This window comes from Phycodurus eques, chromosome 11, assembly GCF_024500275.1.
Source record: "Phycodurus eques isolate BA_2022a chromosome 11, UOR_Pequ_1.1, whole genome shotgun sequence".
In the NCBI taxonomy this organism is placed as follows: Eukaryota; Metazoa; Chordata; class Actinopteri; order Syngnathiformes; family Syngnathidae; genus Phycodurus; species Phycodurus eques.
In genome coordinates this window covers 24,638,170-24,663,370 of record NC_084535.1, presented here as the reverse complement: position 1 = coordinate 24,663,370, position 25,201 = coordinate 24,638,170, and the positions used below count along the sequence as shown (strand labels likewise).

The following is a 25,201-nucleotide window of genomic DNA, read 5'->3' as shown; positions in this document are numbered from 1 at the left end:
ACAGAATTCACAGCATGTTCATGGCTAGGGAAACAAGGATAACCGAGATGTTGCATCCGGTGATGATCCCTTTTTCAGGCTTGTACCATTCTGATGTTGTTGACCCAGAGGAGAGTATCAGGCTGAAGCTGGCATAGTACTCCTAGGATGAGGTCCTCTTCAACCATCTTGTGGGGCATGGACCTATAGGCTACAGCACAGTACAGACATGTTCCCTTTGCTCTCCCGGGCTTCTCTGATCAGCCGGGTGACCACTCCTGTGTGCTCAAGACACTTTTGTGATCGCTCCTTTCTGGACAGAGGTTTCAATGTAGGAATTCCTCAGGAGCTAGTCTGTCAGATACCTGGCAACAACGCTGAAGAAGATTTTCCCCTCAACACTGAACAGCTAGATGGTCCTAAACTGATGAACGTTCTCTCTGTCAAACAACGTAATGTATAGTTATATTATTATTATTATTGTTATTATTGTTACTATTATAGTATAATATTGTAAACAATGGGACATTTGATGGGAAATACTGAGGTTAATTACAACCATTATTTTATAGATTACCAGTACTAAAGCTGTAAAAGCTATTTCATCTCATCTTATCGAAATATCTTGGACATTTATGGGGACTAAAAAATAGCTGATAACCTGTTTTATGATCCCATATAATAGATCTCAGACAAGTATCAGGTCATATAATTTTCTTATGAGCCGGATAAAGAACATCAACATTCTGTTGACCATTCAGCACCTTATAGCGACACCAAATGGATGGGTTCAGATGCAACCTTATATGCTAATGTGATCAACATGAAAAGGTCTTAGACCAATTTATGCTGTTGAAATATATTAAATCTGGTCTCACACATTTCCAACAATATATTCTAGTTAAAAGAGGCCAGCCACAACATTTGACCATTGATGCGATTAGTGAAGTATTAGATCAGCTGCAGTCTATCATTATTATTGTAGTTGTAGTTTGCCATGGTATCGAACTGTGTTGTATCAGAACGAGAGCTGTGTCTCATATTTTGTTTACCAGATTGTAATGCATGGTAGGGACAAAAAGATTTGGAATAGCTCTCATTATGATGCAATACAGTTTTACATCAATGCCAACTACAACCACAATGATAAACATTGTTCAATTAATAACTCTCTGACAGTTTCAATAAAAATTGAACATTATGCAGAATATTTGACAGCTCTTATATTCAATATCACTAGATTGTGCAAGTGATCGAGCATTGTGACAGGTTAGTCGATACAAACCATAATCAGCCATAACAAGTGATACATTTTTAACAAGAGGAATGAAGGGGGAGGGATTCCTGCTCGGTTTGACAGCTCACTTTGCAGTGAAGATTCCGCTCTTCGAATCATTATTGTCAAAGTTATTGACTTTGCCATATCGTACTGAGCAGCCAAGACAGGGACACGTGCAGCTTCTTTCTATTTCATTAGCTGTTCTATTGTTCATTCACTGATTGTGAATGAATACGTGTCACACAAAGGCAAAGCACATTAGTGAATGAATAAAAATGTGCCAGGAATGTTAAATTCACCATCTTTATTGATTTATTTGGAGATACAGATTTGGAGTAGCAAAGGTTTTCATGGTATTCAATTCAACCAAAAACTAAGATCTGCTGACTATTTTCCTTGCCAATCCTGTATTATGAGTATCAAACTGTCCTTGCAACATTAGGTAATGACTCATAAACCATTATCACATCCTTATGAGTATGCAGTCATGCTTTTTTGTCAGCAGGAAATACATCTACTGTGGTAGATGGGGGTCATTTGGTCAATTTCATGTTTTAAACAAAACTGTGAGCTCAGACTCTTTACACTTTGTCCTCCATACAGTAATCTAATTACCAACAGTAGTTTATGCAGAAGGCACATGCACGAGCAGACGTGACCATCACAAGTTCAGCTATGTTAGCAGTTTTGAAACAATGGATGATTTACATAATTATGAGGTCATTCTACAGGAACAGCGTACACATAGCCAGTAAGGTTTTCTAACATGTGCTCAATACTACTCTAACTCTACTTTTTCTACTTGGAAAAAACATCGAAACTGTGAGACGTTGCATGTAAATTGTTGTCCGACTATTCAAACGATGGTTCAAATACAAACAATCTTCCAGTGGTATAGAATTGCTTGTCATCTTATGAACTGTCATATGTGGTAAAATGAATACAATAAAAAATTTTAGTTAAGTGAGACAATTATTAGAAAGACCAGAATTCTATAGTGCATTTCTTCAACAGAAACTAGAAGAACATACTGTGCATGAACAAATACAAATAAAGATAAACATTGTGTATGGGTGGCATTTCTAAAAAAATAAATGAGAAAAAAACAAACATGCTTTCACTCAGATGAGGATTGCTGCAGAGCTTGTGATCTTACACTTACTATAAACGGTTTAATGTGATCGATTGATCATTTGTGTCTGTTCATGACACAGATATCAGATTTTTTATTTATTTTTCAAACATCTACGCGACCTGTCTTTTTTTTTAGACAAATACTTATTGCCGCGCCACGGTGGACGACTGGTTAGAGCGTCTGCCTCACAGTTCTGAGGACCGGGGTTCAATTCCCGGCCCTGCCTGTGTGGAGTTTGCATGTTCTCCCCGTGCCTGCGTGGGTTTTCTCCGGGCACTCCGGTTTCCTCCCACATCCCAAAAACATGCATGGTAGGTTAATTGACAACTCTAAATTGCCCATAGGTGTGAATGTGAGTGCGAATGGTTGTTTGTTTGTATGTGCCCTGCGATTGACTGGCAACCAGTTCAGGGTGTACCCTGCCTCCTGCCTGATGATAGCTGGGATTGGCTGCCAGCACGCCCGCGACCTTAGTGAGGAGAAGCGGCTCAGAAAATGGATGGATGGATGGATGGAAATACTTATTGCCCAGTGCCTATTTGCCAAGTTGCTGGAGAAAGACATCCGATTCGGATCTGAGAATGTTATGGTTGGGTTCGTGTGGTACTTCTACTATTTGAAAATATGCTTTTCAAGGCACTCAAAGATCCATCCATCCATCCATCCATCCATTTTCTTCCATTTATCTGAGGTCGGGTCCCGGAGGCAGTAGCTTAGCTCTCCCCATCCAATTCCTCCAGCTCTTCCGAGGGGATCCCGAGGCGTTCCCAGGCCAGCTGGGAGACATAGTCTCTCCGGCGTGTCCTGAGTCGCCCCGGGGTCTCCTCCTGATGGAATGTGCCCGGATCAGGATCCTAATCAAATGACCGAGCCACCTCGTCTGGCTCCTCTCAATGCGGAGGAGCAGCGGCTCTACTCTGAGCCCCTCTCAGATGACCGAGCTTCTCACCCTATCTCTAAGGGAGAGCCCGGCACCCTGCGGAGGAAACTCATTTTGGCCGCTTGTATCCAGGATCTTGTTCTTTCGGCCACGACCCACAGCTCGTGGCCATAGATGGCGATGAGGTGAGATGAGGTAGATTGACCGGTAAATTAAGAGCGTCGCCTTTCGGCTTAGCTCCTTGTTCACCACAACGGACTGATACAAACTCTGCATCATTGCAGACGCTGCACTGTCGATCTCCCATTCCATTCTTCCCTCACTCGTGAACCCCAAGATACTTGAACTCCTCCCCTGGGGCAGGATCTCATCCTGACCTGGAGAGGGCACGCCACCCTTTTCCGACTGAGGACCATGGTCTCAGATTTTGGAGGTGCTGATTCTCATCCCAGCCACTTCACACTCAGCTGCGAACTGCTCCAGTGAGAGTTGGAGATCACGGCTCGATGAAGCCAACAGAACCACATCATCTCCATAAAGCAAAGATGCAATACTGAGGCCAACAAACTGGACCCCCTCTACGCCTCTGCACCTAGAAATTCTGTCCATAAAAGTTATGATCAGAATCGGTGACAAAGGGCAGCAGAGTCCAACCCACACCGGAAATGAGTCCGACTTTCTGCCAGCAATGCGGACCAAACTCTGACACTGGTCGTACAGGGACCGAAGAGCGGTACCCCATAATCCAATAGCACCCCCACAGGACTTCCACGAGGGACACATTCGAACGCCTTCGCCAAGTGTTGTGTGTCTCCACAAAACACATATAGACTGGTTGGGCGTACTCCCAGGCACCCGCGAGGACCCTGCCGATGGTGTAGAGCCCGTCCTCTCTGCACTCAATGATGCTTTACAAATACTGTACACACATTACTCATTCACTCCACAGTTTCACCTTAGTGGTGGCAAGCTACTTGTATAGCCACAGATTCCCTGTTGTAGTCTGACGGAAGTGTGGCTGCCATTCTGCGTCTACGGCCCCTCGGACCACCACCAAGCATCCAACCACTTTATTTTTGGGTCTTGTAATAGTACATTGTGTTATGATATCATATTTTTTCCCCCCTTTTTCTCTATAACTTTTTGTTTTGTTTTAGTTTGACCGCTGTGTCCCACTCACCTGCAAGCCATCACAAAGTGCAGCTTGGGGTCGGGTGCGAGCGCGCAACATTACATGAAATGTTACCGGTTTGATGTTGTATTTTTGGGAATGTACAATCAATTGCAAATACGAGATGAGATCAGTGAGTGATCCGTGAGAGAGAGAGAGAGAGAGAGAGAGAGAGAAGCAATGCAGCCGTCCCCATATAGAACACACACCACCATTATTTCTTTACCCTTGAGTTGAAGTCGAGAACTGTCCAGGATGCAGCTTGGTGCATCCTGAATTGAACCAGCTGTCATATACTTTAAAAGCAACTGTTAAGATGGCTTACCGCTAAATCTTGGACACCAAAAGACAGACACAAAATGATATACGCTAAAAAAGAATTTAATGAATAAAAAGAGAAAGTAACTATCATAAAATTATCATACAATAATAAATAAGCCAATGACAAGGAATGGCAAAAGATGGACAAGGGAATACATTAATGCTGAATATAAAAACTAAACCAAAGTGGTGGACGAGCCACAGCGAAAGAACGACACTTACGTATTTTACATACACAAGATTAGAAATACAAAGTTACTGAAGATTGCAGACGTCAAACACATGTAAAGTACGATATGCAAACTAACATAATACAAAAAAAAAACAAAAACAGATACACTGCAGGACAGGTGCTAGGCAGCGGAAGTAAGCAATTAACAATAATCCGGCGCCGTCCTTCTGCTTTTCCAGTGCCTAAATCGCCCGCTGATTGTAACAGACAGCCGGTCCGTCTAAGGAAACTGCGCCCACCGAAGATCACCAAGAACACACAGGAAAGATAAACAAGACACCAGAACAGCCAGGTGGAGAAACAGGAACATGACAGCGTCTTCGTTCTTCATTAGCACGTGTGCAGAGAAGATAAGTGCAGAGTGAAGACGAGAGAGAAAGAACAGTGGTGCATAAAGACAAAATGTTGTCATTGAAATTGCTGAAGTACGTTCGGGTCTCAGATTTTGCAGTAGCAGGCAGGGTTAGTTATAGCCCAGGGGAGTCAGCAGCAGCAGCGGCAGCAGCAATCAGCTTGCAAGCAGTTGTTTCAGCATCACCTCCATAGACACACACACACACACACACACTCAGTCTGTTCAGTCCCCATAATGAAAAGGGGACTGGTTCTTGGAGTGTTGCTTCACTTCCCAAACACTACAAGGATGCTCTTGTGCAGGGCAATGCCAATGTGGCACCCTAGGCGAGATCTTATATGGTGCCATCTAATGTGACAAACCAAAAGTAGGAACAACTTGACCTCTCTTTCTCCCATTTTCCCTCTTTTTTTTCTTCTCTCGTGTTCTGGACAGTTTGGGCCATTTTGACATGTTTCCAAAGTTCTCTGGTCTCACATCAATAAATTTGCCCTGAGCAGAGGAGGGAGTATTTGCTATCGTCATTTGTAAAAGTATTAATTGGGCATTTCTTTAAATTTGAATCATTTCGGTTCATAAAATTAAAAAAAATAAAAAAAAAATCCATTTTTTATTCTGCTTGTCCTCACTAGGGTCGCGGTTGAGCTGGAGCCGATCTTAGCTGACATTGGGCAAGAGGCAATGTATACCTTGGACTGGTTGACAACCAATCACAGGGTGCGCATACAGTCAAACAATCTTTCACACTCACATTCACACCTATGGACAATATTAAGTCCTCAATTAACCTAACATGCTGGGAGTAAGGGGTGTACACATTTATCAGTGTAATCTCCTCACAGGTCTGAAAACATGAAGATTTAATTTGCTTCTGGATATTTCCTTTTTTGTTTTACATTGTTGCTCATTTGCCCGTCATCTTCTTTGGGTAGAACGTGTTTCCTAACAGTAACAATACTTGACACCAGCATTAATTAGGCCAACCATAATCAAAATGCAGCATTTCAATTGGCTTCAAAGGGTTTACACAGAAACTTGAGGCCTCTTTTATTTTTTATTTTTTTGCTACAGAAAGGGCCAATAAGTTGGTGGAGTTTATTAATATTTAGCAGCAGCATCATACACTGTTGACCTGGGTGCTTGCTGGATAATAACATGGTAGATTACAGGGAAATAAGGGGTACGGAAATAAAGGCGGGCCAGGTAAAACTCATATGAACATCAATATCCAGTCGATTATAACGTTGCCCATGAGAGTAGCAAATGTCATAGTTGAATTGGCAGTTTGTCTTATTACATTGAGCTTTATTTGCGAGGTTTTTTGTGGGCTTGCGTTTTTAATATTCTGTGTGTGTGTGTGTATGTGTGTGTATAATCAGATGTCCTGTGTTAAGTACCGCCCTGCTAACTAGGCCAACAGCTGCTTCCCTGGTCATTTATCTCCAGTCAGCTTTGATGCCCCCTTTTTGTCCTTACATTTCAACAAAGGGACACCTTGTAAAATGAATATGTTAATACACTACAACCATTAGAGCCTGACAGAATGCACATATTTAGAGCTGTAGCGGCGTGTGCACAGAAACTCAAAAGAAACAAAAGTGCCCAGGTGTATGCTTAAAGCCCCTTTATACAGTATATAATAGATACACATGAACATGGTGTGTGGTTTTATGTGTGCAGTATAAAGGATATTTGATGCCATTTAGTAAAGCCACTGTTCTGTCTCTTTGGTGTTCATGTATCAAAGCCTTGTACGTGTATGTGTGTGCGTGTTGTGAGTGCGCGCTCTTTGACGGAAAATAGCGCTTTTCGAATTCAAGATTTTGTGTCTGTTCTTTTCTCCGTGTCCTCATCCAGGAAATAAAAATGCAGAAAGCTCGAAAATAGATACACAAACTGTACACTGACAGAGGCACTCTCTTCCTTCATCCCTCCACCCTTGTCCATCATACTCGCTGACATGCAAAGTGAGTGAAGTGAACCAGAGGACACAGCTGTGAATCAGCCCATAGGCTTGTCTTTCAGTGAGTGTGCGTGTGTTTGTGTGTAAGTCTGCGTGTGTGTCTGATAGCCTAGGCTTCTGGTATGCTGCTAGAGGTACAAGCAGGTCACTGTATGAATGAGGGCATATTGAGTTTAGGAAGAGGAGAGAAGAGCTGTTTGGAGCTGCACAGAATGATCCAAGGACATTTCTGTATATGTCATTTCATAATAGGAATGCTGTTCTCACACACGCACGCGCAAGTTCTCCTCTGCTTTGTGACAGGAACACTGAGCAGATGAAATGCGTATAGGTGGCTCGGGATGCCCATGAAGCTTGTCACATGGTTGAGTTCACAACTGCATTTAGATGAACAGACAGTCTAATAATACCTCAGTTTTCCTTCAAGTTCCGAAATGAGCAACGGAAAAGATGTTAAGGTTTTGTTCCCTGTGACATCCAATTTGAAGTTTTGAAATTTGCGAAAAAGGCCTTGGATTTAAAAATACATCAACAAAATATGACTAAGATAACAGTGAGAAAGCCAGATTTAGCAACTAGCATTGTTAATAGAACTAACAAACTACAGTAGTAACTAACGTAACATTTAGTTATTGTGTTGTTCAAAAAGGCACAATTTACACACCCAACCGGCACGGCATCATTCTGAGAAGTGTTTATTTGTGGTTTGTTACGCTATTTTGCTACATGAAGGGGGAAATCTTTCTCAGCACAAAACTGAAACTACAATAATAGTTATTTGTACCTCTCTGCAAAGAAATTATTTAAAAATACAGTATAGCAGTGGTTCTCAAACCTTTGACACCAAGACCACCTAAAATAATTCTTAGCACTCCAAGTACCACTGTAATGACTAATATGGACATACTGTAGCGTAGTAGCCTCAGGTGTTCATCAAAAATGAGGCAGAGGTTTTATTCCTAAAAATGTTTTTTATTATTGTAAACCATTCTAACAGTATGCAGTTTGAACATCAATTCCCGGCATAAATGTGTGAAAATAACTATACTTAAATATTGATTCAATGAAAATTTACTGGCGGCACGGCCAAACCAAATTCTTCACTTGTTACAACAGTGTGGCTTTGTAGTAAAAGAGTGTGGGTACTAGACTGGCCTGCCTGCAGTCCAGACCTGTCTCCCATTGACAATGTATGGCACATTATGAAGCGTGAAATATGACAACGGAGAACCCGGACTGTTGAACAGCTGAAGCTGTACATCAAGGAAGAATAGAATTCCACCTACAATGCTTCAACAATTAGTGTCCTCAGTTCTCAAACATTTCTTGAATGTTTTTAAAAGAAAAGGTAATGTAACACAGTGGTAAAGTGACCCTGTCGCAGCTTTTTTGGAACGTGTTACAGCCATAAAATTCTCGTTAATAATTAAGTTAATGGGCGGCACGGTGGACGACTGGTTAGAGCGTCAGCCTCACAGTTCTGAGGACCCGGGTTCAATCCCCAGCCCCGACTGTGTGGAGTTTGCATGTTCTCCCCCGTGCCTGCGTGGGTTTTCTCCGGGCACTTCGGTTTTCTCCCACATCCCAAAAACATGCATTAATTGAAGACTCTAAATTGCCAGTAGGTGTGACTGTGAGTGCGAATGGTTGTCTGTTTGTATGTGCCCTGCGATTGGCTGGCAACCAGTTCAGGGTGTACCCCGCCTCCTGCCCGATGACAGCTGGGATAGGCTCCGGCCCGCCCGCGACCCTGATGAGGATAAGCGGCTCAGAAAATGGATGGATGGATGAAAATTTACTGCACATAAAAGTTTAATACAAAAATTATAGTATACCTAATGAAACGAAAACAAACTGTTCAAAATTAAAACAAAGTTGTTGTACTTAAAAGTTAAATACAACTGAACTGTACTTAAAAATGTGGTACACTGGATTAAAAAAAAAATTTAATCCACTGTAACATGATGCACAGTTTGAATATTTTACTCAGGGGGACTTTCAAGTACCACTAGTGGGGTGTCCAACTAATTTTTTGCCATGGGCGATATTGTAATTATGATTTCCTTCAGAGGGCCGTTATCACTGGGAAACTATTTAAGTTTAATTACCTCATCATACTGTATTATTACATATATATATATACATATATACACACAACAAATTGAGGTCTTTCGAGTTTTGAAATCAGAAGAAAAGGATAATAGTTTGTTCAACTAACGTTTAAGTTACTGTAAAATGGGATTTGGTAACAAAACAAAAATGCAATATCTCAACATTATTGTTCTTTACATATGGCAATTTGAAAATTTGGTACAGATTTTAGCAAGAATCATGGGATGACACTCATGATTTGCTTTTGCGGGCCACATAAAATTATGTGGCAGGCTGGGTCTGGCCCCGGGTCTTGAGTTTGACACCTATACACTAGTAGGAGCTAGCACAACACTAGTGGCACTTTTACCACACTTTGAGAACCACTGCAGTATAGGACCAAAGTTTTGCACGAATAATAAAGCGGTCAGTTTTTGTTTAGTGTTCTGTTTTCATGCCCCTACAACAATACTTTGATTTGTTGGTCGCTAAAAATCATTTCAACATTGCTAACTTTTCATCAGAATCAGAACATCAGAATCTCATCTTTATTTGCCAAGTATGTGAAAAACACACAAGGAATTTGTCTCCGGTAGTTGGAGCCGCTCTAGTACGACAACAGACACAGTGAATACTTTTGAGACATAAAAAAACAGTCACTGAGCAATAAAAGGTTATCAGTAATATGGTAATGCAGATACATTTTTTTTTTTTGGGACAAGTGTGCAAATGATGAAGACTCCTTTGGCAATTTAGAGCAGTTTGAAATGACAAATAGAACAATAGTCTGGTGCAAAGGGCGCAGAGTCTTCAAGAAATTGATGCAGTACAAAGTGACTCATAGAGCGATAGTCTGGAACAATGTCAATTGTGCAAATGGTGCAGATACTTCTTAGTGGCCAGTATTGGTGAACAACATAAATGCAAATAGTGCACCGTGGCGAGACTACTACAGTGAGTGCACAAATAACGTATAATTGGCCCGACAGAGCTTTGACTACAATCTCAAGGAAATTGACAGCATGTTACAATGGAATTGTAAGTTAATTGTCTAAGAAGTCAATGGGAAGAGGGAAGAAGCTGTTGGAATATCTGCTAGTTTTAGTTTGCATTGTTCGATAGCGCCTGCAGACGTGTTCAGCTCCAGGTTGTGTCGGACGCACGACAGCTCCAGCTGCTCCACTTCCTGTCGATACGCAGACTCATCACCGTCTTTGGTGATGCCGATGACTGGGGTGTCCTCTGCAAACTTCAGGAGGTTGACAGTCGAGTGCGCTGACTTACAGCAAAATTGTTCCGAATTAAATGCATCTGAGTGAGTTTAATAAAAAAAAAGAAAAAACCGATTGAGACAGACTGTCACATCTATGGGACTGTCACCAAAGGAAAAGACAGGAAAGGATGACGGGGAGGGAAACTGCTGCCAGTGGCTGTCCGACTGTGACAGGAATCAAGGGGGACAGACAGAAAAAGAAAGTGTTTCATATGAACAACTGGAGCTACACTTGATTTTCTGTCTTTGTGTAGCGCGTCTGTCAATAGGTTGCATCCGTAGTCATTAAAAGTAATTCTTTGTAGCCATACTCCAGTGGTTAATATTTATGCAAATACTTCTGCAATTGGCACTGACTCATGAATAATAGTGTAATCAATTATGTCTGTCTAAAACTGAATATCTAAAACTGGAAACAAACTATGACCTGTGAGTAAGATGTGGAATAGATAGGGAAAATGACACCTGACAATGACATACCGCAATGATAAAGACAACTGACGACTATGACATGGCAAAGACATGTGACAACGACAATGAACCGACAAGAACTGAAAGAAACCAGGGAACTAAATACAAACAGATAGACGAGACAACGAGGAACACCTGGACAAGACACGAGTGGCTGGAGAGAGCTGATTGGTCGACACAAAGCAGACGAGAACAGGTGGACACAACAACTTAATGAGCACACGACAAACATGGAACACAGGAAAACATGGAACAAAACTAAACACAACCCAAACCAAAACACAGACCATGACAATGTCATTGATCATCTCCATTTTTATTTGTGTTTTTTTCCCCCTTCGCAGTTCTGATATCTGCTGGCTGCTGCACCAACTCCTGCAGGAGTGTGAAGCTTTGGGACAGGTGAGCCTATTGCACACATAAAAAAAGCCACAAATTGTATGGTTTTCAAGACATAAGTTACAGGCATTTAACTTTGCATCATATACTGCATGTTTCCCATAGCATAGTATTTTGAAATCCAAAGGTTCCCTAATCAAGTCTATTCTATTTATAACAATGTTTACATTGATCCATCCTTTCCATCCATCCATCCATTTTCATTTTCTGCGCCGCTTTATCCTCACAAGGGCCGCGGGAGTGCTGGAGACTATCCCAGCAATCTTCGGGCAGGAGATCCCAGAACTGATTGCCAGCAAATCGCAGGGCACACATAAACAAACAACCATTTGCACACATATTCACACCTACGGGCAATTAAGCTACCATGCATGTTTTTGGGATGTGGGAGGAAATCGGAGTGCCCGGAGAAAACCCACGCAGGTACAGGGAGAACATGCAAACTCCACACAGGCAGGGCTGGGATTGGAACCCCGGTTTCCATAACTGTTAGGCAAACGCTCTAAGCAGTCGTCCACCGTCCCGCCTGTTTACATTGATTTGAGTCAATTAACCTTTGTGTGGTCCAGTGGAGCCCCGCTATTCACAGGGGTCAGGGATCGGGCTGGACCAAAAACAGAGAAAATCCGTGGAAAAATGAAAGCCATTACAATTGGATTGGACATTTTAAAAATATATATATTTACCTTTTTTTAACCCCAAAAAATTCTTTAATATGCGGGGATACATCGCATTTGGGGGTGGGGGTTAATGCTGTCCTTTAACATGTACCAAACAGGCTTATGAGAAATGTCAAGTAAACTGTTATACTTGTACATATTAACGTAAATTTACTCTTTAGCAGATAAAATTGTATTATTATTTTATTCAGCCATTTAGAGACTTGTGGTAGTGGTCTGTTCACACACCAAACACAGGTTGATGTGTGAGCGCCCTTGTCCATGAATTAAGAGTTCATTTTGCACAGCAGTGTGATAGCCGTAAAATTTCAAGGTTTGCAACTAAAATCTTCAGGCGACAAACTCTACTGAGTGCAACCCTTAGTCTCTGTGTGTGCGTGTGTGTGTGAGTGTGTGTGCGTGCGTGCCTATGTGTCACTATGAGAGGTCACCCTGATGTGACCCCCTTTTTCATGCATTGACCACTGGTGAGTGATGGTGGAAGGTTAATATTTAATGATGAACCAGCTGCTAATGGCTGAATAAATCAGACTCCGTCTTGATCTCAAGTGTAAAGGTTCTTTGCATTCTGCTGACCACACGCATGAAAACCTCACAGCCCATACATTACATGTATGCATATGGAGTAATTACACTCTATCCCTTGTGTCTTCCAGCTTTGATGGCTCCTGACCACGCATGCCTCTGGATCAGATGCTGCACACAATCCAGAGAGAGACAGAGAGAGAGAGAGAGAGAGAGAGAGAGAGAGAGAGAGAGAGAGCAAATGTTTTTTGCACATGTATGGATGGAACGACACGTGGATCAATGCACAAGTGAACGGTTAAATGGTCATGAAGTTCTGAATCAATCAATGGAGGTTGCTGCTGTGCACTTCTGTAAACCACCACAAAAGACTGAAATCACTTTTTTTTTTGGGGGGGGGGGGTTATTGTGAGACACCCACGTCTGAATTGCCAAACTGAAGAGCCTGCATCTTTGTAAAAACAGAGAGCTATATACTTTACCACACAGTAGGATATCCAACCCATGATAAGAAGAATTGTTTTCAGCGTCAATACTGCTGATACAGCTGGCATTAAAGCACAAAGAGTTACAAAATCGTTAAAATGCCATAGTTAGGGTAATGGTTCCCATAGCTGACTTGATTTCCAGTCAATGCCCCAATCGCAATCGTCTTGTGCTTGACAGATGATCGGTTGAGGGAGGTTCCAGCCAGCCTAGCAACACTAGATGAATAGAAATCAGTATAAAAGTATCATTTCATACATTTTGCACTTGGGCTTAGCAGCTGTAATACATATCAAACTAAAATATGTATCTTTTGAAGTATTTTTCACCCGAGTGAAGATAAACGGAACTGATAATGGATGGATGGATTGATGTATTTAATATCAAGCGTATGAAAGGTAGTCATTTGCTGACTTCTTATATTTGATGTAAAACCAGAAATTCTCTTATAGTTCAGTGTCAGGAAATGTATACAAAAACCATTGTGTATAAATATTTCCCTCCCAAATCCAACTAAATTACGATATAGATGACAGTAAAAATGTATTTAAAAAAAAAAAGAAGTTATGGCACCAGATTGAAAAAAGAAGGCACATCAAACATAATTTGCTAAATATGGTTTCTGTAATTAGACATATTTATAATATCCTTTGGATTTTCAAACCAATTTGGTTTAAGTTAGTAATTGTGACCAAATGCAGTTTGTCAAGGAAGGTCACATGAAGGACATGTAGCCCAGTCTCCATTTTAATAGTCTATTGTGCGATCAAGGGGTTTACTGCTGCTGACATTTTTTAATGTATGGAAGATAATGACTAAAAATTGTTGGTGATGAAGGATTGTTTAAATTTTTAAATTGGTGTTTGGGATATTGTAACCATGATTAGTCAGATGTGACTCAGCAGATGGAGTTGCTCATATCGTTGTATGCACTTTCTGAAGAAAACAAGCTAACACAAGAGCAAAATGTGCAATACTTGGACCCGGTGATGTGACACTAGAGCCATATTTACAAACGTATGTGGCAAACAAAGTTGCATGGCAGCCTGACATAAAAAACTGGAGAGAAACAAATATGTATATACTGTATATCAGCATTCTATTTACACACATAATAATTGGCCATTAATAAACGTTGCGTTTCCAGCAGTTTAGCGTATTTGCCATCACAGTTTTCATAAATACTACTTATTCAATCGGCGCGTTTGATTTTTACAGCTGGAGGGATCTCTAATTAGAAGAAGAATGGCAGCAACGTGAGCCCGTGGGCTCTCACCTGCCCCCCTTTCGTTTTGCCGTTTCGTTTTGAGCACTGGTTGCGTCACCTCACGCTTTTTTTTTTATTTGCAGTTTTGTACAATCAGCAGGACTAAATATGTGCAAACAAATATTAAAGACATTAGCCAGACTACAGAAAAATTAGAAACAGTCCTGGCTGTATGCCACCTCTCATCCGAAGAACAACTGGGATAGTGCTCCTCTCACCTGCGACCCTAATGAGGTAGAAAATGGATCGATTATTCCAGCACCATAGTTTTGTTGTCCCAAATTGAGCACGAAATGATCACTCCACCAAATCGTGACAGCTACTGGCCATGCAGTTGTAGCAATTATGTATGAAATAAGAATTGTAATTATTTTACGATAAAGTAATAAGCCAGGAGCGATGTTTGCGTTACTTCCGGTTTATCGTAATTTTGATTTAATTGTTAAAAATCAAACAAATGTCTCGAAAAGGGCATCACGTCAAATTTGTCAAGTTTAATTTTAGGCGAAATGACGACAAACCTTTTTAATCAATTTCAGAATCTGCAGTCTACGACATTTTGTGTCGTAGGTTACAAAGGTTCACTTAAATTCAGAACAAACACAAAATATGACCACGAGTGGAATTTTATGGTATATTTAATGAAACACACAACTACAACAAGAGCATAACTCTAAGGGTAAACGAAAGAAAGAAAATAAGGCATACGAAAATGGAAAAGAGGTCATCATGTGTGGTTGCTGGGCTAAACTAAATGAGCGTATGAGCGTTTAATGCGTTGAGTCAGAGCGGGAGAAGGCAAAGTTGGGATTTCGTATGAAGCTAGTAATTTCCCCACAATTATTACACACTGATGTTGTACATCATAGTAAGGATTGCAGTGTCGACTCACGGACGCAGATCAGCTGGTCTTTGGAGTGGTCTTCCTCCGGACCTCAAGCGGAAACGAAGAAGGTTCAGTTGAAGAAAAACTAGATGCACAAAAAAAAAAAGAAATAGGAAAGGAAAGTTGTTCTCCCGTTTGGGATGCGCTCATAACTTCCTTGCCGGTTGACCTGGCGGTGGGCCGAGTTCTGGACCTCAGAGGCGTGCAGGATCCGTCCGGGATGCTGGCAGCTGCTCGTTGAGGCCCCGCCGACTGATCGTGGCTAGGGAAAACGATCGGAGGCACATGGTTGCCTTCTTCGATCGAAAAACGGTACCGGCGTGGTTGCGGCGGGTGTTCGGGCACCTGGTGGCACCCGGAGGCGCCCGAGCGCATGGGTGAATATTAACCACATAGTTTGCTTGAAGGGAGTGTCCCTCCAATCTTTTGGTCGGGGAAGGAGTCTTTTGAAGACAGGAATCAAGATTTGACGGAAAGCTGCTAATTAGGTTAAGGTTCACTTGACGTACACCAGGCCCTGTCCTAGTCGCCGTCTCTCAGCAGGGCAGCGTGGAGGAGTGGGGCTTCTCCGGTGGTCACGAGTCTCTGTGGCGCCTCAAAGTTGTGACACTCATGTCCGCTACAAAGTATTTAAAAATGCTTTATATTTTGGTTAAAGCGCCACAAGCTTCGTTGTAAAATTTATATAAATTTTAACTTTATAGGGGGTTATAACTAATTAATACTGAGTACATTGGTTCAGAAAGACAGTTGTTTGCAATCAAGTATTCTTTGTAATTTAGGGATTACATGTCTGTATTGTAGTCAAATATGAAATGCTATAATATAAAAGCAATACAAAAGAAATTCATCTTCATTTTGCACATGTATTATAAATGTTTAGGAACACCTCTCAGATTACAAAAATACACACACACAACCAAACATAGTGTTGTGTGTGATGTATTGTTGAAGGAGAATATTAAAGGTAATGGTACTTTGTATTAGTCACATGTACAATGCACAGTGAAATATGTTTTCTGTGTTTACAGTAAACTGTCCCTGAGTAATGCCCAAGGACTTAATCCATATGTTGTGTCACTACTTTGGTCAAGTAACTAACTAGAAATTACCCTTATATGATTGAAGTTGTGGGGGAAACCAGAACACCCAGAGAAAACCCACGGGAATAAATACATTTCACACATTTCAAATCTGAAAATTAACTCTGGAAAAAGAAAAAAATCTTTTCGCTGTCTCGTGACGTTGGTGAAAGTCAACACGTCTGGAAATAAGCAAGAAGCGAATGCAGTATGATTATGCCCTTCCTGTATAACCTTTTAACCCTGTGTCTCATTTTCTTTGGTGATTGAATTGAAGATAAATATGGTATGCTATCAATAGTATTAGTATAATAAGTCAACAGTAGGACTGTAAATCTGTAATTTTATAAATATATACCATAAATTATTATTTTTGACTTCCTCTTATATGATATTGCTATAACTCTTATATCCAAAGTTGTATGTAGAAACCAATAAAGTGACTTTAGATTAAAAAAAACGATCTTTTGCTGTTTGTGTTGTGTGTTGTTTGTGATTTTTTTTGATACTTTTACTGTATTCTTTAGAGATCAATCTATGCAGCTCATATATTTATTCCGAAATGGAAGGAACAAATGAGAATTACTCTTTTTACTGTAATAGAAATGTTAAGCCAATCATAGAAATGCAAAGGTAAAAGAACAGTTTTGTTGCCACAGGAACACCAGTAACAAGATGATGTCTCTATGAGATTCATGTCTGCCTGCAGCTGCTGTGTGGGTGGAATATGTTGCATTTCTATCCACAGCTTTATGACCAGAGGATGTTTTCTCCATCATTACCATTAAAGAACTACAAAGGTAGGCTACTCAATGGTGTGCAAACCTCTGCCAAGGTGAAAACATTGTGATCTCTACCTCAACACAAAAAAACTCCTGGAAAAGTACAGCTTTGATCACATTGTTACTGTACATGTATAACAAATGTATTCATTAAAGTAACACTTTGCCGTTTCCTTGGTCAAGAACTAACTAGTCATCCTGTGAAATGGTTAATTTAAACTCTTCCCTGAAAAAAATCATCAATGTACGTTGGCCGATTTGGATTTTATGGCACTTTTTAGTTAAATCTTTCTTATTAGGTTGTGTCGCAGTCATTCTGGACGCAGTATACGGCCACATGATCACCGTGATGTAACGCGTGCTGAATATAAAGCAAACAAACAAATGAGTCAACCGATTACATCGATTCTGAAGATGAATTATTACCAACGGTGTATACTGAAGGGGGAATTAGGCCCTACAGGAATGGACCACTTAGCCTCGCAGTCACGGTGGGGTCGCCCAAAACTCTGAAAATAAAGAAGGAACTGAGGCTGATGATGAGGACCCATTCATTCTCCCTGTCGATTTTGCTGCATTGGTGAAACAACTTGTTGGGGAGTAGTGCACATGCAATAACTGTTTATTCATGAACAATCGGCTGATGAACCTTTTATTTATTAAAAGAAGGATACAAAACAATTGAAATCGCTGTTCGGAAAGCTGCCATTTTCATAGAATGACCCACTAGTAATAGTTTCATCTATTGTACAGACAGATGCTAGTTTTTCCATGGAAAACATTACTTTGTGTTTGCAAAACCACAAATAATTGTTATGAAAAGGGTCATTTTTATATTTATATTTATATGCCCGTGCGGGTTTTTTCCCGGTACTCCGGTTTCCTCCCACATCCCAAAAATATGCGTGGTAGGTTGATTGAATACTCTAAATTGCTCGTAGATGTGAGTGTGAATGGTTGTTTGTTTACATGTGCCCTGCGATTGGCTGGCAACCAGTTCAGGGTGTACCCCGCCTCCTGCCTGATGATAGCAAACGCTCTAACCAGTCGTCCACCGTGCCGCCTAGGTGGCAGCATACATTTATGAAATGTGACAGTCCCCCCCCCCCCCCCCCCCCATTTCCCCTATACCTATGTATAATGCGCACTATTGACTTTTGACAATTTGGTAAAAGAAAAAACAAAGCGCATTATACACGAGAAATTACAGTAAACCTCTTCTTCTGATATTTTGCTGAAGTTATGATTCATTTATGATCCTTGTTGTATAAAACCATGAAAGTACTTGTAGCACCTGTTCACAAAAAAGGTTTACAATCGAAATTTGAGAATTACCTTCCTGTAAACTTATATTCTGCAGCGAGTAAAGTTTTGGAATCTATTGTTGATGCCTTTTGAAAATTCCCTCAAGAATAATCAATTTAAGTTGTCCAAATAATATATGCCGTGTATGTAAAGTATATATACATAATTATATAATAATACCATTTTGCCTACGGCACACACAGCTAGTACATCAATAACATCTATAAAAAGCATATGCTGGTGTGGCAATAAGCAGATTTTTGTATTCATACATGCAGTTGCATACCACACAGTCTATGCTCTCTGGACAGTAAAAAAAGCTTCATTTTATTTTTATTTATTTATTTATTTTGCTCGGGATCTGTCAGACAAAATCATACCACCATTATTCATTACCTGGGATGACGAATTTGAACATGGCCCAACCAAGCAGTGTTCAACTGAACACAAAGCATGACGACACCAACCTTTATAAAATATCTGACACACACATTCCGTTTCTTTCTCTGTCACAAGGACACATACAGGACATGACACGACACACAATACACACATACATGACAACAATAGACAAAAGAATGTCTTGAGTCACTTCCTGTTGTAGTCTTGAGTCACTTCCTGTTGTAGTTTTGAATGGTTATCATCAAACTTGTCATGATCCATGACCTGCAGTTTCTCTTTTAGAGCTTGGGTGGCGCCCTGTGCCTTGTCACGCCCTCTCCCCCTCTGTCTCCCTCGCAATCAGCATCACCTGTGCAGCGCACCTGTCTTCAAGCAGCGCTGATTACTGCCTGCATTTAAAACCCGTCAAGTTCTACAGCCTTTGCCTGAGTAATGACACTTGTCTTTGACTCACCGGCTGACTTGCGTACTTCCAGGTTGCTTGTGGTATGACGGTAACTATCCTACGACCCGCTGCTGTACTCACCCGATTGTGTTCTTTCCTATCTCCGGCGTTCCTCCCGTGCCTCCCCCGCCTCGCTGCTGCCCTGCTCCAGCCACGCTGCCAAGCCACCCCACCTGCTCCCGTTTCCCGCTTCCTGCTCGCTCCTTGTCCTGCCGGTACACCACTCTGCCTTGGATATCCTTAACCTGTGTCAACCTGCAATAAACCATTCTAAATCTACTCACTCTGCCTCAGTCTGCTCTTGGCTCCATTCCAACTCGCAGCGTGACAGAACTGTTGTTACACACAACAGGATTTATACTGCAAGCCTTTATTTCAGTTTATAAGCTAAAATGTGACCTTGTAACGCTAGAGTAATGTTAGAGTAATCCATTGAACAATCACTCCCATTATTATACCTGGAATGCTTTATTTTATTTTTTTTTAAATGTAATTTTTCACAGGTCAAAGCAAGTGATGTAGTTTAGTGTATATATATATATATATATATATATATATATATATAAAATAAATACAAATTTCCTCTAAAGTGACGTGTAACTGCTGAGACTTTCTGTCGCAGCACCGAGATGTCAAGATGAAGCTATATTAAGATATCAGCTCACACGTTCTTACAGGTGTTTAGACACTATAAATGCATCCCACCGCACCACTCATCAGTAGCACTGCCTTGCTCATACCTTTTGTGCTGGTTCCAGCAGTATACAGATCTACCATTCCGACTGGCCATGCAGCTGAACAGGACAGATTTAAAAAAATAATAATATATATAACCCTGGTGAAAACATGACTATATTGCAGCCATTCCATCCATCCATCTATCTATTCATTTTCCATACTGCACAGCCTGTTCAGGGTCACAGGGAGCTGGAGCCTTTCCCAGCTGAGTCCAGGTGAAAGGCAGACTCCACCCTGCACTGGTTGCCAGTCAGTCGCAGGGTACATATAGAGACAGACAACCATTCACACTCACATTCACACTGTCACTGAGTGGGAACTGAAACCACTCTGCCTGCACCAAAGTCGGGTAAATGTACCGCGACAATAGGAATTCTAAATATACTATGCAAATACAATCTTCTCTCGTTAAATTGCAGTTCCAACGCTGTCAATATAACAAACACATGCGCTCTCACAAGTAGTGAGGGTTGTGTCTTTTGCACAGAGGCAACCAATCAGAGGGAAGGAGGCAATCCATCATGTTGATCCACACTCACTCCTGCAATCAGGATTTTTGTTTCTGCCCTCTGGTTCCGGCCAGGAGTTAAAAATAGCTTCTCAGTGCAATACAGCTAAAGTGATAATAAATCAAAATCATTAAGTGGAAAAAAAGTATGACGTGCAGTGCAAAGTCAGCTTGTTGTGTTTACATAAGTGAACATAAAAAAAAAGGGGGGGGGGGGTGTTAAACTCAATATAGTTTAGCTAATTGGATTAATGCAAATGTGCCTTTTTTTCCCCCTTGCCAAACCTCAAATTATGGTCATAACGTCCTGTTCTCTTTCTGTCTCTCTTTGTTCTGAATGGGCAGTCAGAAGTGGGAAATGGGCAGCGAGGCAGATGCTCAAGCTACATGTTGGCATACATCTTGTGCACATGAGTCGCTCACATCCCTGACAAGCATGCGCGCATGCACCCACATAAGCACGCACACATACACACCCACACACACACAAACACACACACTTTTCTGCCTCATTGACTGCACTTGCTCTTACATAATAGATTACTGAGCCATGATCAACTCTTGAACCATTTTAAAACTGGGAGTACTGTTTATTGTGCAGGGTTACTTGTTTGATATACATTTCTGAAATAAAAAAAAATGCTCAAATGCTTAAAATGCTTTAATATTATGTTATTGTTAATAATTAATGACATTCATCAATGTGAAGACAATGATAATGTTGATGATTTCTCATAATAATTATCAACAATGATTTAACAAGGTAGGAAACAGACAAATATCAATATACAACACTTTATTTACAATAAGTGTTTACATTGTATCAAGATCACTTCTATAACATTCCTAGGAAATCACAATGTCCCATCACTGATGAGCTATTTTTTGAACAGGTCCCTGAGCTATACCCATGTGGGCACCATGTTGGTGATCCCTGTTCTTGACCCTCGTTAAACACATCTGCTCTCTCAGCATCCACTCTTTCACTGGGTGTGGGGTCACGCACTTACTGCGACAAATAACTCATGAATATGCAAATCGCTTGTGTATCCCCTCACTTATACTCTCGTCCTGTAGACTTTTATAATTTACATAATTAATGCCACCACACTTCAGTTGTACAGTCGGGTTCAAGTGCCCGCGCACACTGTCCAGTGCCCAGCTGCGTGAACTGGCCGTTAAGCGTTTTTTCTAAACAAAAACACCCTCCCTCTAAAGCACAAGACTCAGGCGTCTTCGTTACAAACGCATCACCACAGATGGAATTAGAGGGCGCTAAGTACAACACGCGTGTTATCGACACACCACGTTCTGGTGTTGTTAAACCGGACAATCAAAAGAAGTCGTTTAACCCATACAACTAATCTCGGCCCGCATAAAACAATGGTCCTTGTAACCAACAACGCCAATTCAACGACAAATCAAAATCATGGAATGACCGCAGCTCTTATTCGCGCCAAATTTACATGACAAAACAGGGTACACGTAACGACCAGCCTAAATCTGACTCCTCCAACCGAGACCCTAAAACGACAAGTGACAACCGGGAAAAGGGCTCCTGAACCAACAGCTCTCAAAGGCAATTTAGTGCCGTGGCAGAAGAATTACTTGAGGTGCTCCGCAGCCTGTCCAAAGACATAAAGCGGGACCAATCATTATGACTAGGCCTGACTGAGTCGAACAGGGCCACAGAGGACGCAATAGGTCCACCAGGTAACCTCCGTTGTTCCCCTAATGACCTGCCAAGTGCCTCCGTGACCCTGACCGACTCCTCGACGACCTCACCTCGCCATAACCTTAGCGGACCACTTTGTGACGCCCAATCCCTAAACCTCTCTTGTGCCGTCCTAATCGTCTGACTAGACTCAGGCAAGGTCCCTGACTTGCGTGACATCACTCTACTAAATAACGTTCTGCCATTCCGACAGCTTTCGGGTGAATTAACCGCTAAAGGTACGTCCCGAAAGTTATATTTACCCGTTACGCTTGAGCATGAACTTGTCCAAGAAGCTCTGATTGACCCCGCAGCAGCCATCACTGTTATGTCCCATGCTGTGTTCAATCAACTTCTGACATTGCTACAAGCCAGTGGCCATGACCTTCAACTGCGACACTGCGACACTGCGCACTAATTATCCGTGCAATTTCAGTGACTAATACCGAACTCTAATTCTGGAGGTGGGGCTCGAAGCCGAGTGCCTGATGGCCGGGCCTGCACCCATGGGGCCCGGCCGGGCACAGCCCAAAAGGGTAACGTGGGTCCCCCTTTCCATGGGCTGACCACCTGTGGGAGTGGCCATAGGGGTCGGGTGCAGTGCGAGCTGGGCGGTGGCCGAAGACGGTGGCCGAAGGCGGTGGCCGAAGGGGGGGACCTTGGCGATCCAATCCCCGGCTACAGAAGCTGGCTCTCGGAATGTGGAATGTCACTTCTCTGGCAGGGAAGGAGCCCGAGCTTGGTGCACAAGTCTTTTTGGTCACTCTGACCAACTCGCCAACGACCGCGCCAGGAAGGACGCCCACCTCACCCGAGGTGACAAGGACACATCGGACGATCCCCGGCTGCAGCTTCCTGCAAGCGCTCCGAGCTACCCTGCTTAGGGCCCGAACTCAGTCTGAGGGAACGGAGGCGGACGCAACGCGCCCGCTCCGAACATCGCCCGAGAGACGTCCTGCCTGAGAACTCGTCGGCCTCCTGTTTTTCTTCCCTCCTTTCCGTCGAATCCACCTGCTCACGGTGCGGACCGGGCAGGCCGAACACTCGGGAGCCTGACTCGCCGGCTTCAAACGTGTTCCAGACACGTAAGTCCAACATTGCGGTCTACTAAAAATATGGATTAGTGCATATTTGGGTTTATATTAATGAGACCAGGAGTCCTCAGCTATATGCATTCACTACACGCCCATTCTGCTCATCTCACATCACAAATCCCTTCCTTTGCCAATGTTCATAGATACCTTGTTTGTTTTGTGTTTGTCTGTGTTTTATCCTGTAGAAACCCCTTTTCATTATTCAATTTTCTATAAAATTCATCCCTTGCATTGATTATGTGTGTGTTTGGACTTGGAACGAAACCTCTAGAAAGTCTAGAACTCAAAGTTCCTAGAATGTAGCCACCTTCCGATAAGAGACTGATTCTAAAGGTTTGTCGTCATTTCGCCTCCAGTTAAACTTGTAAAAATATGACGTGGTGCCCCTCATATCTATCAAATATCTTGATTTATAACGCTATAATTTAAAATTACGATAACCCGGAAGTGACGCAGGCGCCGTTTCCAACTCATTGTTTGATTAAATGCACTTGGGGACATGACAAAAAAAAAAGTCAAAATCCATGCACATACAGTATGACAGTTATGACCATGTTCATGAGAACGAGCTAATAAAAATGGCATTTTAAAAATATATGTATATATTTTTACTGACGGGGGTAATGTGCTTCTGCTGGTCGAGTTAATGTATATGCGCAATTTCCTTTAAGAGAAGTATTTACAAGAAAGTGTGGTAAATTGTCTACACTCAGCAGCATGGTGGTGGTTAGCAAGTCTGCCTCACAGCTGATATACTCTGGGTTCAAATATCTTGTGTAGAGTTTGAATCTTTTCCCTGGGTGGGCCTGTGTGGGTTTTCTCCAAGTACCAACTGTATGGCTTCCTTCCGCACTGATTTTGAGGTTAAAACAAGAGTCTAAATTGTCCATGGGTGTGAGAGTGAATGTTTTTTTTTTGGGGGGGGGGTGGAAATATGCCCCGTGATTGATTGGCGACCAACCCAGGGTGGACCAAAGTCAGTTGGAATAGGGTCCAGCTCACCCATGACCTTAACAAGGACAAATAGTATATAAAATTGATGAATGGTAAATTGATCAACACCATATTTAGAATTTCACTTGTTTGGTTTCTTGTTTACTAAAGATTAATTTTGTACTGCAGTTTGTGTTTCTTGAAACCAATGTCTTCTATTGTAGTATGAAGCAGACTAAACAAGCAATCTTGTCGCTCTTGATATAATTCCGAAATCCGCCTCTTCTTCATTTTCATTTCCATGACAGATGCATCCATTTCATTTCCATGACAGATGCATCCATTTTCTGAGCCGCTTCTCCTCACTAGGGTCGCGAGCGTGCTGGATCCTATCCCAGCTGTCATCGGGCAGGAGGCAGGGTACACCCTGAACTGGTTGCTAGCCAATCACAGGGCACATAGAAACACACAACCATTCGCACTCACAGTCATGCCTACGGGCAATTTAGAGTCTCCAATTAATGCATGTTTTTGGGATGTGGAAGGAAACCGGAGTGCCCGGAGAAAACACACGCAGGCACGGGGAGAACATGCAAACTCCACACAGGCGGGGACGGGGATTGAACTGTGAGGTTGACGCTCTAACCAGTCGGCCACCGTGCCGCCATGACAGATGCAATTTAAAAAGAATTCCTCTCTGTAGAAGTGGAGATGAATAGTTGTGGAGAAAATGAGAATGATGCATTTTGAAAGACTTGCTGACAGCCTTCAAAGGTCTGGGGCTGTTTCATAAATCAGACACAGG

At 41.9% G+C, this 25,201-nt stretch overlaps 1 protein-coding gene across 3 annotated transcripts in view; it reads left to right on the top strand.

Annotated features, from left to right (window-relative positions):
• LOC133410184 (coiled-coil domain-containing protein 85A-like) overlaps positions 1 to 16,913 on the top strand; it is a 42,624-nt gene extending 25,711 nt beyond the window's left edge. The window contains exons 3-4 of one of the 3 annotated variants that reach the window (XR_009769504.1): positions 11,495 to 11,552; positions 12,886 to 12,905. Coding sequence is in view for 1 of the 3 variants with exons in the window: in XM_061691015.1 (XP_061546999.1) it covers positions 11,495 to 11,552; positions 12,886 to 12,901 (74 nt within the window). In the remaining 2 variants the exon portion in view is untranslated. Of the gene's footprint in view, positions 1 to 11,494; positions 11,553 to 12,885 lie in introns of all 3 variants that reach the window. The other 2 variants (XR_009769503.1, XM_061691015.1) reach the window with 2 other exon arrangements.
• The last annotated feature ends 8,288 nt before the right edge of the window (positions 16,914 to 25,201 follow it).